The 14,659-nt window shown below is 38.6% G+C and overlaps 1 protein-coding gene across 1 annotated transcript in view; it reads left to right on the forward strand.

Annotated features, from left to right (window-relative positions):
• The window catches only part of LOC109923947 (transient receptor potential cation channel subfamily V member 6-like), a 39,573-nt gene that overhangs the window by 12,862 nt on the left and 12,052 nt on the right, over positions 1 to 14,659 (forward strand). Inside the window, exons 6-9 of the mRNA XM_020523975.2 lie at positions 4,588 to 4,760; positions 9,588 to 9,734; positions 11,213 to 11,419; positions 13,113 to 13,199. Coding sequence (XP_020379564.1) covers positions 4,588 to 4,760; positions 9,588 to 9,734; positions 11,213 to 11,419; positions 13,113 to 13,199 — 614 coding nt within the window. The remainder of the gene's footprint in view (positions 1 to 4,587; positions 4,761 to 9,587; positions 9,735 to 11,212; positions 11,420 to 13,112; positions 13,200 to 14,659) is intronic.

Genomic DNA, 14,659 nt, shown 5'->3' on the forward strand with positions numbered 1-14,659 from the left:
ATCTAAAACATTAGGTGTCTCTCTACCTTCCTCATAACCTTCAAAGCTTAATCTCTTTGACTAAGCTTTTGCTGTCATTGTCCATCTCTGAAATGTTTTGTATCTATTGCCTTTCTGCTCTGTGCAATGCCTTAGGCCATTTTTCTTGCTTTCAAGATTTACACTTCTTTTCTACTTTCAAAATATAAAGTTAAATTATCGTTATCCCTTCATTGACTTGTTCAATTGTTTGAAACAAGTTTGAATTTTCTTGGATATCATTTTATATGCAAACTGTTTCCACACAGTGATCAATGCTAAAAACAAAAGCTATCAGTAACTATTATGATTTGAATCTGTTGTGTAGGTCTGTAAAGAAAAGAAAATGCTCCAGTGCTGATTGGGATTTATAATTTTCATATGTTTACTGTGCAATCCTAAATAAGATAGAGAAATATTTCACTGTATCAATAAAACAATAAAACCAGTTTACAATATCAACAAAATCAATCCTGATCATGAACAAACTAAAACAGAAATTGCTGGGAAAACTCAGCAGGTCTTCAGGCATTCTGAAGAAGAGTCACTGAATCCAAAATGTTAACTCTGCTTTCTTTCCACAGATGCGGAGTTTCTTTCCATCATTTTTTCCATCAGTTTCTAGTTTTGTTTCTGCTTTCCAGCATCTGCAGTTCTTTAGCTTTTTGTTTTCCCTGGCAATGAAGACATTTGTATGTATTTGTTACCGATGGGTAGTGGAATGCCTATCATGGTGAATGTGTACTTGGTGCAAAATTACTGAACAGCTTCAGACAACTTTGCCAGAGGCACAGTCCTCTAAATTGATAAATTTGATTTATTGATAAATCTTTGGAAATTATGCCTCAGGAGGTAACTAAACTTGGAGCAAGTGAAATCTTTCCAATCATTTTCGAATAAGTTACATGAGTGTCCTTAATATGATACCGAAAGCATAAAAGATTTGATAATAGACAGTAGTGGCTAGTTTTTAATAAATACTATGGCAACAAAAGATTCCTCTAAAGCACAAACACTCAAAAGGAAAGGTAAATCAACTGCAGTTAATAAAAGTTAAAGATTGCGCAAAATTAAAAGAAGTGGCTTATAAGGATGCCAGAAAAGGAAGTAAGCCTGTAGACTAGGAGCAACTTAAAATATAACAAAGGACAACCAAGAAACTGTTTAAGAAAGGGAAAGGAGAATAAAAATGCAAACTATCGAGGAATATAAAGATGGATGATAAAAGCTTCTTTACATATGTGAAAAGGAAAAGCTCTACTGGGGCAAAAGTGTGTCCATTACAGGTAGGGACAAGAGAATCTATAGTGGAGACAGGGTATTGATGGAAATTCTAAACAGTCAGTTGGTATCTATCCTCACAGACAATCTTGCAGAAGCATTAGGAAACCAAGCCACTTACAAAACTGAGAAACTAAAAGAAATTGGTTATAAAAAGTAAAAGGTTAACTGGTTTGAAGATTGATAAACTATGAGACAAGATACAGTTTATCCTAGGGTGTTGAGGAGTTGGCTAGTATGATAATGGATACATGATGGCTATCTTTCAAAATTCTATAGATTCTGGAAAGCTTGCTGCACGCCAGAAAGTAGCAAATGTAACCTTATTATTTAAGAAGTGAGGAAAGGGAATATGAATTACAGACCTATCAGTTTGACATCAGTAGAAGAGAAAAATTTAGAACCCATTATAATGGACAAGATAACTGGTCATACAGAAAATAATGGCAATATTGGTCAGTGTCCATAGATTTATAAAAAGGAATTCATCCTCGCAAACTTGTTGGAGATTTGTGAGGGTATTGCTTGTAGCACTGAAAAAGATGAACAAGTGGATCCGATGGATTTGGATTCTTGGATGGCTTTTGATAAGGTCTCACACAGAAGGTCAGGAAATAAGTTAGAGCATATGAAATTGGGGGAATAGATAAAGTAACCATAGTCTTATTAGCCTATAGGGCAACTCTGTCATTAGTGGGAGACGACTGGTAGTGGTTAAACCTGAGGATCACCACATCTCAAGTGAGGGGAGAGATTGAGAAGGAGAGTCCTTCATGGTAACATCAGCTGGTTTGGGAATTGAAACCATCCTGCTGGCATCACACTGCTTTGCAAACCAGCTGTCCAGCCAACTGAGCTAGGTGACCATTGGGGAAACATGTAAGTATGAATTGAGATAACAAGGTGTAGAGCTGGATGAACACAGCAGGCCAAGCGGCATCAGAGGAGCAGGAAAGCTGATGTTTTGGGTCTGGCTCCTTCTTCAGAAAATGCATTCCCCTTACATTCCCCATTCTCCATTTTCTGAAGAAGGGTCCAGACCCGAAACATCAGCTTTCTGCTCCTCTGATGCTGCTTGGCCTGCTGTCTTCATTCAGCTCTACACCTTGTTATCTCAGATTCTCCAGCATCGGCAGTTCCTACTATCTCAGTATGAGTTGGGAATTGGTTAACAGACATGAAGCAAAGAGTAGGATTAACTTGATCATTCTCAGGATTGCAGCCATTCATATTGGTGTCCTACAAGTCCAGTTCTAGACCTACAACATTCACAACTTGTGTAAATAGGGATATTTGCAATATTTCCAACTTTGCTGATGATACTGAAGAGGCTGGGAATGTAACTTGTAAGGGGAATGCAAAGAGGTTCAAGCAAACTTTGATAGGCCTACGTGAATAAGCTCAAACGTAGCAGATGGAAAATAATATGCATATGAATGAAGTTAATCATTTTGGGAGGAAGAAATAGAAAGGCAGAATGTTTCTTAAATGGTGAGAAGTTGGGAAATGTTGGTGTTCAAAGGAACCTTGATGTTTTTGTTCACGAGTCACCAAACATTAAGCGTGCAGGTACAGCAAACAATTATGAAGACATTAATCACAATAGCATTTGAGAACAGGAGTTGGGATATCTTCCTTCAGTTATAGAGAACCTTGATGAGATCTCACCTAAAGTACTGTGTACCGTTTTGGTCCCTCTATCTAAGGAGGAATATATATCCCGTAGAAAGAATGTAACACATATTAATCCTTGGGATGCCAGGGTTTTGTTATGAGGCCAGATTGAGAAAACTGGTTCTGTATTCCCTAGAATTCTGAATAATGATAGACTATTTAAGACAGAAAAGAGGCAGTATTTCTTCACACAGGGAGTGGTGTATTTTTGGAATTCTATACTCCAGAGGGCTGTGGAAGCTCAGTTATTGACCATGTTCAGTGCACAAATCAGTAGGTTCCTGGAGATTAATGACTTGAAGGTGTTTGGAGGTAATGCAGGAAAATGCCATTGAGGAGATGATCAGCCAGGATCTAATCAATCATCAGAGCAAACTTAACTCTCTAAATGGCCTAGCCCTGTTCCATTGAATTAACAATGTCAGTGTTGGTCATGCTGCTAATTTCCCCATCTCCAGCCCACTTGAATCACTCTCTCAGTTAAAAATTCCTCCACCCCCACCCCGGCTACACATTTTATAAATGTGCAAACAACAGGAAATAGATCATGGTCATACTTGAGAAACTCCACAAAACTTCAGTTTTATATAAAATTCCCCTGAAATTAACATTGATTTCAATAATTTCAGGTAGTAATTTCAGAGTAAGAGTGTTGCCATATCATTTCCCCAAAATATGCTCTTTTTAACTTTTTTATCTTGAATTTGAATTAAACTTAGTATTACTTTCACATGTACTCACAGGAGTACAGTGAAAGGTTTACAAGCTGCTACTTATGGTACCTAGCTACAGATTTTTGAGTATAAATTCTTAGGGAACAAAAAGAAAAGTAAATAAATAAAAAGTCCAGCATTACACATCTTCAAAAATACAAAATCATAGTCATAAGTTAGAAAAATAAAGAAATAAAAAGTTCAGAGTAACAGTCCTTCCACGATAGTACACCAAAAAAAAAGAAATTAAAGAAAAAAACAGAAATTAAGACAAAGCCCATCTTAGTCCATTTCACAGCTCTGGGCTGAATGAACAGACTCCCCATCCTGTTGGAATCCCGGACCGGAACCCCATCGATGCTGCCACAGGGATGCCCAAACCGAAGCCGATGGAAACATCCACCGAAAAGGAGCCCCCGGACCTGGCCCTGCCCTGTCTTTAAAGCTGCCGTTGAAGCAGTCTAGTCAAAAAACTGACCAGGATGTAGCCACGAGGAACAGCACTGGGCTGTCCATGTCATCATAGTTAGTATCGCCTAAAACCTGCACATAAAATAATCACCATGACATTACCAATTCTTTTTTTCTGCATTAGCAGTGAAAATGTAAGGCTTCATAAGTAAGGACTAATTCTAATACCGTACATGCAAATCAACCGTGAATTTATCTAGTTCAGTTATTTTTAAGACTTCAGTTTGATTTGCGAACTCACTCTAAGCACAGGAATGCATAGTTATGTTTAAAGTGCACATTCATACTGCATGGTTCATGTAGTCAGTGAGCCATCAGAATCACCCTTTGGCAATTGAAATTATTCTCCTGTGAACGTTTATGTACATTTTCTTGATTCAGAAGACAAGCTGCTATGATTGTGATTAATAATTCGCACCATTTTCTGCAGGTAATACAGTACTTCATGTGTTAGTTCTACAACCAGAAAAAGAGCAAGCATATTCCATGTATGATCTCATTACTTCACTTGTATCTGAGAAACATCACCAGTTTGTTGAAAACATTGTGAACAATGATGGCTACACTCCATTGAAGCTCGCAGCAGCTGAGGGTGACTTTGTAGTAAGTAAGCTACTTTTCTGCAATAATATGAATCCATCGACTAAGCTTGGTATGGAAATAAAGGTAAGAGTTAAAGGTCCTTCTCCTTCTTCCCATATACTGGCTTTGTCAAGGCTCCATTGGCAGTAATCAGTCAGAAATTTTGAGTTTTAGTCACATTTCAGGAATTGGAGCACAAAATCAAGGATGATACTGCAGTAGTTGTAACTGGGATATCTCTCAACATTTGGATGAGACATTAAACTCAGACAGTACTTTCCCTCTCAGGTGGATGTTAAAATTTTTGTGACATTATTTCAAAGAGCCAAACAATATCTACAAAAGTAGATTATTTATTCCTTGTCACGTTACTTTTTGGGGACCATGTTGTGCACAAATTGGCTGCTGAATTTTCTGCATTATAAGTGTTGATAATAATGCACCAATTCTTGGGATTGCAAAAGGGACACTTCTGCATTGGGGTAGGGGCATGATAGTTTGCTTATGGGAACTTTGGGGTAGAGGTGGGTGCTGGATAGACCCTAGAAGTGAGTAAAGAGGAAGCAGCTGGCATGAGTGTGTGAGGGTGTTGGGTGCTGGCAGTACTTTATGTGCAGTGGGAGGAATGGAGGGTTTATATTTATTGTTCCTCTCTCTTCTCACTCTCTCTCTCTCGATCCATTTCAGTCTGTCACTGTATACAAGCTATTTTATATTTCCATTTATCTTTCTTGCTGTCTGTATGCAATGTTGTGACCCCACCTGGCAGCTATTTTGCTGTGTATCTAGAAACTATAGACATGGAAATTATTTGGTTTGCTATAATGTCTGCTTCATAACTTGTAATGTGTTTTACTGTTTTAAATAAACTAACTTGACAAGTTATTCAATTCCTTACAAGTGATTGATTATTTGGCCATTATCGTTAAGATGATGGGTCCGGGATGAGTCCAGTAATCAGGATCTGTGCTGTGGACAGGGCTCCAGAACCAAGACCAGGAAGACAGCCACATGTGTATACTGTGCATGTGTGATAATTAAACATCTTTGGACAGCTGAAAGAAGAGGCTCATGAGCAGTCTTCAAGTCACTGTTTCAGAAATTCAGGACAAAGGGTGTCCCAGCTACAAACAACCAGGGACATAGGACATCTGGTCCAATCATGGAATGGCCCCATCAAATCCAAGATAGTCCCTGACCATAGTACATAATCTCTAATCAAAGTATCAGTAAGGTTGAAAGATTAGTTTAAATATAAAACTTCCATTTTTGAACAAAGTTTTAAAAATCTTTACAAGATCAGAGAGGTTAAGTAGAACTGTGCAACACATTGTGGACTGCTATTGACTATTATGCACAATTCTGGTCACCATTTTACTTGAGGAGTATGATCACACGAGAGAGTCAATTAATGAGAATATTACCAGATCTGAAGAATTTTAGCAGTAAGAGAAGATCGGATAGGCTGGGGTTATTTCCTTTGGAATACAGTGGGCCTTCGATGAGATTTAGAAGGGCAATATACAATTATTATCGAGTATTGTGAAAGGAAGAAACATTTCCCTTAACAAAGAGACCAATAACCAGGAAAAAAAATGAAACCATTGGGAAAATTTCTTCAAAGGGTCATGGAGATCTTGAACTCACTAGCAAAAGGCTAGCAGTGAAGAAAACTTCTCATTGCATTTTATAAATACTTGGATATCCAATGTGATGCTGTTATCCGCTGGTCTTTTGACCAAGATTTGGGGACTGGGCTTATGTCTCTTTTTCAGTCAACACAGGCAGAATGAACTGAATTAAACTCCTACTGCATTGTAAATTCTCTATGTTTATAGTTTACCATGTTAAAAAATACCTATAGTATCCGAATTTCATTAATGTCTGGATTACATTAATTCTTGTATTTTCCAAGAACTTCCATTACTAACCTGACTTGCAATCCTGGGGTAAGAGGCTGTTGTTTTGATTTTCAACTGGAGCAGACTGAAATATAATCCAGCCCATTAAAACAATTCAGGCCTCTTGCTGGTACTAATGGACTGGCAATACAAGTCTAAGGTGTTATTGATGCGATTGCTCTGTTCATTGATTGCTTGATATGCACTAAAATTGAAAATTGGCACCAGAATATCTCACTCATGGGTTGGTCTCTTAACCTGCCATTTCTCTGTTTCAGTTATGTCTGTTACATGGGGCTGCATTTGTAGACTCTAATGGAACTGGTCATGGAGGTGGGTGGCTGTATAATTTCTCACCACTGGTGACATCCCACCTTCCTGGCTCCGTGCAACCCTTTTTCCCCTAGAGGTAGAATAGGGAGGGTGACAGGCTCCACAAGCTGCTGATACTAACTGAGCCTATTAAAACCCCAAAGGTAGCAGGGAAGACCACTGCTCTGTGGAGGTGGCCTCCCAGCAGAAGTCTGGGTCTTAGTGCCCCAGGCACACTTGGAGTCCCTCTGCACTTACCTAGGTTGAGTAACAGCATTGAGATGCCGTGTATAGAGGACCCCTCTTTGGGTGGCAAGATAGATGCAGAGGTTTTTTTTAACATCAGATTTCAAATATTTTATGAGGTAGCACCCTTCACTTACCTGCCAAATATTCTTCTTCTGCTTTCAAGCTGAAGTGCATCCTTTTGGCACTCCAATTTCGAGAGCCTACCCATTCCTTGTATGCTGAGCCAACCCCTGGCCATTAATTGACCAGTTTGGGGAAAATCAGAAGTGATTAGCTGTTTCCCACACAGTGCGGGTTTCTGACCCACTACTGAACTGAACAGCAGGACCCTGAAAACTTCAGGGAAAACTATGCTCGTGATTTCTCTCTTTCTGTTCATTTCCACTTTCTCGCTCTCAGTATGCTTTCCTGCCTGCTCTTTTTATCTTGCTTGTTGTTTGTCTCCTTTCAGCCATTGATACTGCCCCCTTTATAATTTTCTCCCGTGATGACTTTTGATGTCCCATGGTGCACATCAGCCCAGTGTATATTAGTTAAATCCACCCATCCTGCACTGCTGTCTCCAACAATATTCATAAGTCCCATCATTGTTTGAGTTAAAAGATAGGTACAGCTCTTGCTGCCTTGACCCAGTATTAAACTAAAAGAAACAGTTAGCTTTAACTACAGTTATAAATTTTGATGAGACTTCTCAAATTATTTTAGACAGTGGTTCTTTCACTGTAGCAAGACAAATAGAAAGTACAAAAAATGAAGACTTTATTAAATTAAAAATTAATTTAAGTCTGCAAATAGTCAACTAGGAAGAAAAGACATAATTTGCACTTCTAGAGTATATTTTGTGGTCTCAAGATGTCCCAATAAAGTACTACAGTTTTGAAATGCATTCACTGATGCATTGTAAGAAATGGGTCAGCGCATTGTGCATTGCAATGACGTAAAGGATCAGTTAATCTGTTTTAATGACATTGATCCAGAGATAAATCTTGGCCAGAACACTGTTCTTTTTTCAATGGCACCATGAAGACAGCCACAACACTTGGGTTCATGTCATGCTACATGTGACCCACTACACTGTTCTGTATCTGTAAAATCTTTCTCACTGTTCTGTTTTGACACCATCACCTTGATAAATTGTTATGATCTATCTTATTTAGTTTGTACAGTTTTGGATTACTTATTACTTTGGTTAGACCCTTGGCAAAGCAACTCTTGTACCTATCATATTATTCCAGTCATTTAGTTTGTCTCCAGCACCACCTTATTTTTAATTTTTTGTAATTATCTCTCTGCCTCGTTTAATCAGATTATAGATCATCCCTTCGCTTGTTATTCAGCTGTTGACACTTTACTCACACCATCTAACACTCTTGGTAACTTATTATTCGAGACTCCACTCACACCAGTTGTGTGATCTTTTGATCTCTCTGCCTAATAATTCTGTGTCCATGTAGTCTTCTCTCTCACTTCACCTGACAAAGGAGCAGTGTTCCGAAAGCTTGTGATTTCAAATAAACTTGCTAGACTATAACCTGGTGTCGTGTGACTTCTGACTTTGTCCACCCCAGTCCAACACTTGCACCTCCACACCAAATTTAGAGATGGGTTTCAATGAATATGCAAATCAGCCTCTGAGGTATGATCTAATGGAACTGTGACCTTAGTATCATCAGTGAGAGAGACTCTGCTAGAAGGCTGGAACCGGAGGAGCTTAGGGCAGAGTTATCTGCTGTATCATCACAATGTATACAATGCTAATAGATACTGTTTGAAATCTGTCTTGTGATTATCTGAACAGACAAACTCACACTAAAACACCAAGGTACACTCATACTGGAGCACAGAAAGGGTCTCACTTTAAGCATCTTATCCTACAGGCTGCACCTGTGGTGTGGAGGCATGGGGTTTTAGCTGAAGTAGTGGCTTAAGTCTCTGAACTGGGGGTTTTAAAAAGTAAAAATGTTAGTACTTTGCCCTTTGAGACAGATAGATGGTCACTTCTATTGAAGATTGGACTTTTTTGTGTTTAACATTTTTCCAAAAACTTGCACATTGTTAAGTAAATCATTTTAATAACACCTAGTTTCCATACTCATGGAGACAATCAGATAGTGCTGTAGTAAGAAATAGCAATCTCAGATTGATTTTACATGGCTCTCTTTTCCCTCCAGGGAAATGGGATTTCTCCTAGCTTTTATGTTAACAGCAGACCAAAATGCTAAATGTAATTCAAACTCAGCTTTGTAATCACAATGAGGAGAAAATTGGGATATTCATAGCAATTTTCAATGGATTGAGTGCATTACAACTAAATTTGAAAATATCAAATTATCTTTAAATATGTATTTACATTTGTTTAATACATTCATTGCTTTCCTTTCTGTAGATGTTCAACTATTTGGTGCAAAAACAAAAGAAAATATATTGGACAATGGGGACAATTTCTTACTGTGTTTATGATCTCACCAACATTGATACATGGGGTGACCAAAAATCAGTTCTGGATATCATAACAACAAGCAGGAATAGTGAGGTAACCATAAGGAATGAATCTACTTGTACTTTGTTGTAATTGTCCATTATGCAATACCTCTCCACGAGATGGCTCTACATATTTCATTAGTTCGAATTCTCTATTGTGAAAAGTTACATTTACATTTTCAATGAGAATGGAATTTAGTAAACATTGTGGTCTTAATGGTAACAACTCCCACTTTGAACTCTACATTCAGCAGCTCATTTAATAGTTTCAGCCTGAAGTGAGAATTACAACTTCAAAGCCACAAACCTCAAAGTCTCTGACTAATTTCTTAATTGTCTTAACTTCCAATCATGAAGCTAAATGAACTAGTTTCATTACATATAACAAAGTCTGACATTTTATGCCTCTCCTTAGCATTGATCGTGAACAGCTCACTGCTCCTTAGTGCCGTATTTTAAAAGTGAACAATGAACTACAGAAAGAGATAGTAGGAACTGCCGATGCTGGAGTCTGAGATACCAAGGTGTGGAGCTGGATGAACACAGCAGGCCAGGCAGCATCAGAGGAGCAGGAAAGCTGACGGAGACTGTTAAAATTATCCAATAATCAATATCAAAAGAGTATATTTTCTTCACAGTGCTTACCAATAAAACTTATTTTAAAACAAAACTAAACTAAAATAATTTTAAACATCTTATGGATGATCTATAATATAGCATACTTCGACAGGAGATTTCACGATTTCTGCTGAAGGATCTTTTTTTATTCTTCATTCATGGGATATGGGTGTTGCTGGCTGGGCCAGTATTTTTGCCCATCCCTATTAGCCCTTGAGAAGGTGATGGTGAGCAATTTTCTTGAACCGCTGCAGTCCATTTTGTATAGGTAGACCCACAATGCCATTAGGGAGGGAGTTCCAAGATTTTGACCCAGTGATGTTGGAAGAATGATAATATATTTCCAAGTCAGGTTACTGTGTGACTTGAATGGAAACTTGCGAGTGGTGTTGTTCTCATATGTAAGCTGCCCTTGTCTTTCTAGTTAGTCATGGTCGTGGATTTGGAAGGTGATGCATAAGAAGCCTTGGGGATTTCTGTTAAGACTATTTACACGTTTAAACTGGCACCTTTCCATCTGTGTTCATGTTTGGAAGTCTTACATTATGGGGTTCAAGAAATGGTCATGCAGGTATCAAATGTCTGCAGTACCCATAAAGGACCCCATGCCAAAACATGTAGTTACTGTTATCACCTCAGATCTATAAATAAGATTTTGTAGATCTACATGTTGTTCATCCCAACTTTGATGTTCCGATTTGCTTTTAAAGTATTTCATCCATTTCACTTTTTTAATGCTTTTTAAAACCTGTTGTGAACAGGTTTTCTTAAGGTTCAGTATTTCTGAACTGTTAATGGCAGACATTATGATCTATGGTGTTACCTCATTGGAAGGAGAGAGGTCAGCTGAAAATGAAGGAAGTAAACACTGATCAAAAATTGAATAGACATTGATTGATCTTGTTTTTGTAGGTTCGCAAACTTGTTGATGCTAAACCAGTGAAGGAGTTATTACATCAAAAGTGGAATTCTTTTGGGTACAAGTATTTCCTGATATGGATGTTCTCCTATATCATGTACATTATTATATTCACTGTTTCTAGTCTTTATCGACCCTTGAAGCCAATTCCACCGGGATTATCTGACAACCTCACCATTAGGACACAGAAGACTCTGGCAGTAAGTGTACACATTTCCTGAAAGGGAAATTCTGAATTATTTGTGTTAGTAGTCTTTAAAACCAATTCCTCTGGGGTCTGTAATACCTTACCATTCAGAAGCATAACATTTTAGTGCTGAAGTAATGAAATACTACTGACTCCAATAAATATTTTGAACAATAGTTCGCATTTGAGCAGGGCCATCTAAATAATGAAAAGATGTGGGCGAAGGGGTGGTAATAAATGAGGTGGTAAATCAGACATTACCAAATAATTCATCCCAATGTTCCTTGTAAGTTTCAGGGTGAAGCAGAAGCACAAAGGTCCCTGTATAAGCCACACAATTGTCAGTCCTTTTAAGTTAACGATAATGCACCTTTAATCTTATGTTCCAGAGTATAACATTATTTATATAAAACTATAATACTGTACAGTGGAACACTATTTACATTATCCCAATTCTTGCAATGCAAGAAGGCAGGGCTTGTCAATTCAGGTGCTTTCCCTCTCTTCAACCATTGGCCCACCAAGGCTAGGCAACATGAGGGGTGGGGTGGCTGCAAGCAGGAATAGGAGAAAGCTCCTTGGCTCCCCAAACCTGCTTATCATTCAATGAGATCATGGCTGATCTGATACTCCACAGCCCTGCCCAACCCAACAACTTTTCACTCCCATACATATCAATAATCTATCTGCATCTGCATTAAAAATATTCAAAGACTCTGCTTTCATCAACTTTTGAAGCAGAGTTTTAAAGACTCACAGTCCTCTATGAGACAAAAAAATTCTCATCTCTGTGAAAAACGGATAACCCTTCATTTTTAAACAAGGATTCCTAGTTCTCGGATCTTCTACAAGAAATAACAACCTTCACATATCCACCTTGTTAAGACCCCCAGGATCTTAGGTGTTTCAATCAAGTTACCTCTTACTCTTCTAAACTCCAGTGGGTACTGGCCTGTCCAATCGTTCCTCACAAGACAAACTGCACATTTCAGCTCCTTCACATTTAGTCTAGGAAACCTGAACTATCTCCAACACATTTACGTAATTCCTCAAGATGGGAGACAAATACTGTACACAATACTGCAGATGTGGTCTCACCAATGCCCTGCACAACTGAAGCATGAGTGAAGCATCATTCTGCAGCCACAGATACTGCAAACCTCACCAATAATGGATGAAAGCTTTGGTCCAGTCTGAAACCTAAGCGAAAAACTGAAACCCTGAACTTCTTTAAATATTCAGGTGCTGCATAAGGGCCCCCACCAAAACCCTACTTGCATTTTCTTCCACAGAGGGTTCCCTCATTGCTGTAAAGATCTCAGCTGGATTTCCTAAATCCACTCTCAAACACCTGTATAGTCATCTACCTTAGTCCAGAAAAATGGGTCATGGCTGGGATCTGACCCTTCACCTTATTAGCATGGGGTAAGAAGCATCCAGATTTAAATATTCCAATCATTTCTTGATTAGACATTTTTACAAGCCTGTAAGACCAAGTATAATTCTTGTTCAACTATAAAACGTTGTTGGCAAGCTGTCTGCATTGCAATCAATGGACTCAAGTTAATCATATATTGCAATCTCTTTAGCTATTTTTGGCCCTTACATGTGAACCCAAATTAACTAATTTTAGGAATAAGAATGGTACTGGGTAAACAGCTATACTTTTGGATTTATTAACAATTACATTTCAAAACTCACTTTAGGAATCCTATCAAACAAAGGAAGACTATTTGAGACTTGTGGGTGAATTAATAACCATCATAGGAGCTTTGGTAATACTTATAAGTGAGGTAAGTCACAATATTTTGTTCTGTACACCTTAAGGCTAAATGGTACGCTGTACAATTTACTTGGAGAGCTTCAACTGGTGAAATAAATTATCTGACTATTCACTCTAGCCAGCTATTTGGCAAAAATAAATTTAAAGAAGATAAATCAGCAGAATTCTTGAGATGATATTTAATTTTCAGTCTTCAATACTAAGACTGTTATCCAAGTCAGAAAATGATGCAATTTACTGAAGAGCTAAAGCTTCAAAGGTTTGTGGGAACAAAGTTTAAGTTGTCCACAGATCAGATTTATTAAATATTAGTGAGGAAGCAACTTGGAATTCCAATGCCCAATGCAATAAAATGGCAGGAAGTTGATTTACAGTGTGAATCCTTTCATAAGTTCCCAGACTCAAAACTGTAGTAAAGCTGGTTAACAATCATTAATCTGAATACTGGCAGAGTTTTGGACCCTAGGAATCCAGTGCCAAACATAATATGACTAGAACTTATTCAGTTAGCTGCAGAGTAACTGAAGATGTATTGCACCTAAGCACGTATGTTCCCAGAGCAAAATATACTGACTAAATGATTTTTATTTTATCATAGAACTCCTACAGTGTGGGGATAGGACCTTCGGCACAACAAGTCCACACTGACCCTTGGAGCATCCCACCCAGACCCATTCCCCTATAACTCTCCTGTGGTGCACATCCCTAAACACTGTGGACAATTTAGCATGGCCAATCCACCTAACCTGCACATTTTTGGACTGTGGGAGGAAACCCACACAGACACCGGGAGAACGTGCAAACTCCACACAGTCACCCGAGGGTGGAATTGATCCCGGGTCCCTGGCGCTGTGAGGCAGCAGTGCTAACCACTGAGCCACCGCTAAAAATTTGACTCTGGTGGGACTTAAAACCATGACCTTTGAAAAGCACTGTCAACACATGCATAGAAGTCCAACATGCTCTCCATTGCACCACACTACTTTAAAGGTGAAATGCTCCCTCTGCTTCCCATAGATTTCCTACAGTGCGGAAACAGGCCATTTGGCCCAACCCAATACTCTGAAGAACATGGTCAATCCATCTATCCTGCACATCTTTGGACTGTGGGAGGAAATTGGAGCACCTGGCGGAAACCCAGGCTGACACAGGGAGAATGTGCGCACTCCACACAGACAGTCACCCAAGGGTGGAATTGAACCCTCATCCTTAGCGCTGTGAGGTAGCAGTGCTAACCACTGAGCTACCCTCTGGCTGCTTATTCCATATCAAAACAGAACTTTAGAAGCTGAGGTCATCACAAGAAACCAATAACGAAAATGATCTTTGAATTTTACATTACAAAAAGTGCTGTCCAAATCCACTACAGATATCACATTGTCATTATTCGTGAAAGTTGCCATTATTTGCAACAATCATGTGACCTTTTCATGCTAAACAGTGGACATTTGCAGTATTTTTGCAGCCAAT

This window comes from Rhincodon typus, chromosome 13 (genome assembly GCF_021869965.1).
Source record: "Rhincodon typus isolate 14 chromosome 13, sRhiTyp1.1, whole genome shotgun sequence".
Classification (NCBI taxonomy): Eukaryota; Metazoa; Chordata; class Chondrichthyes; order Orectolobiformes; family Rhincodontidae; genus Rhincodon; species Rhincodon typus.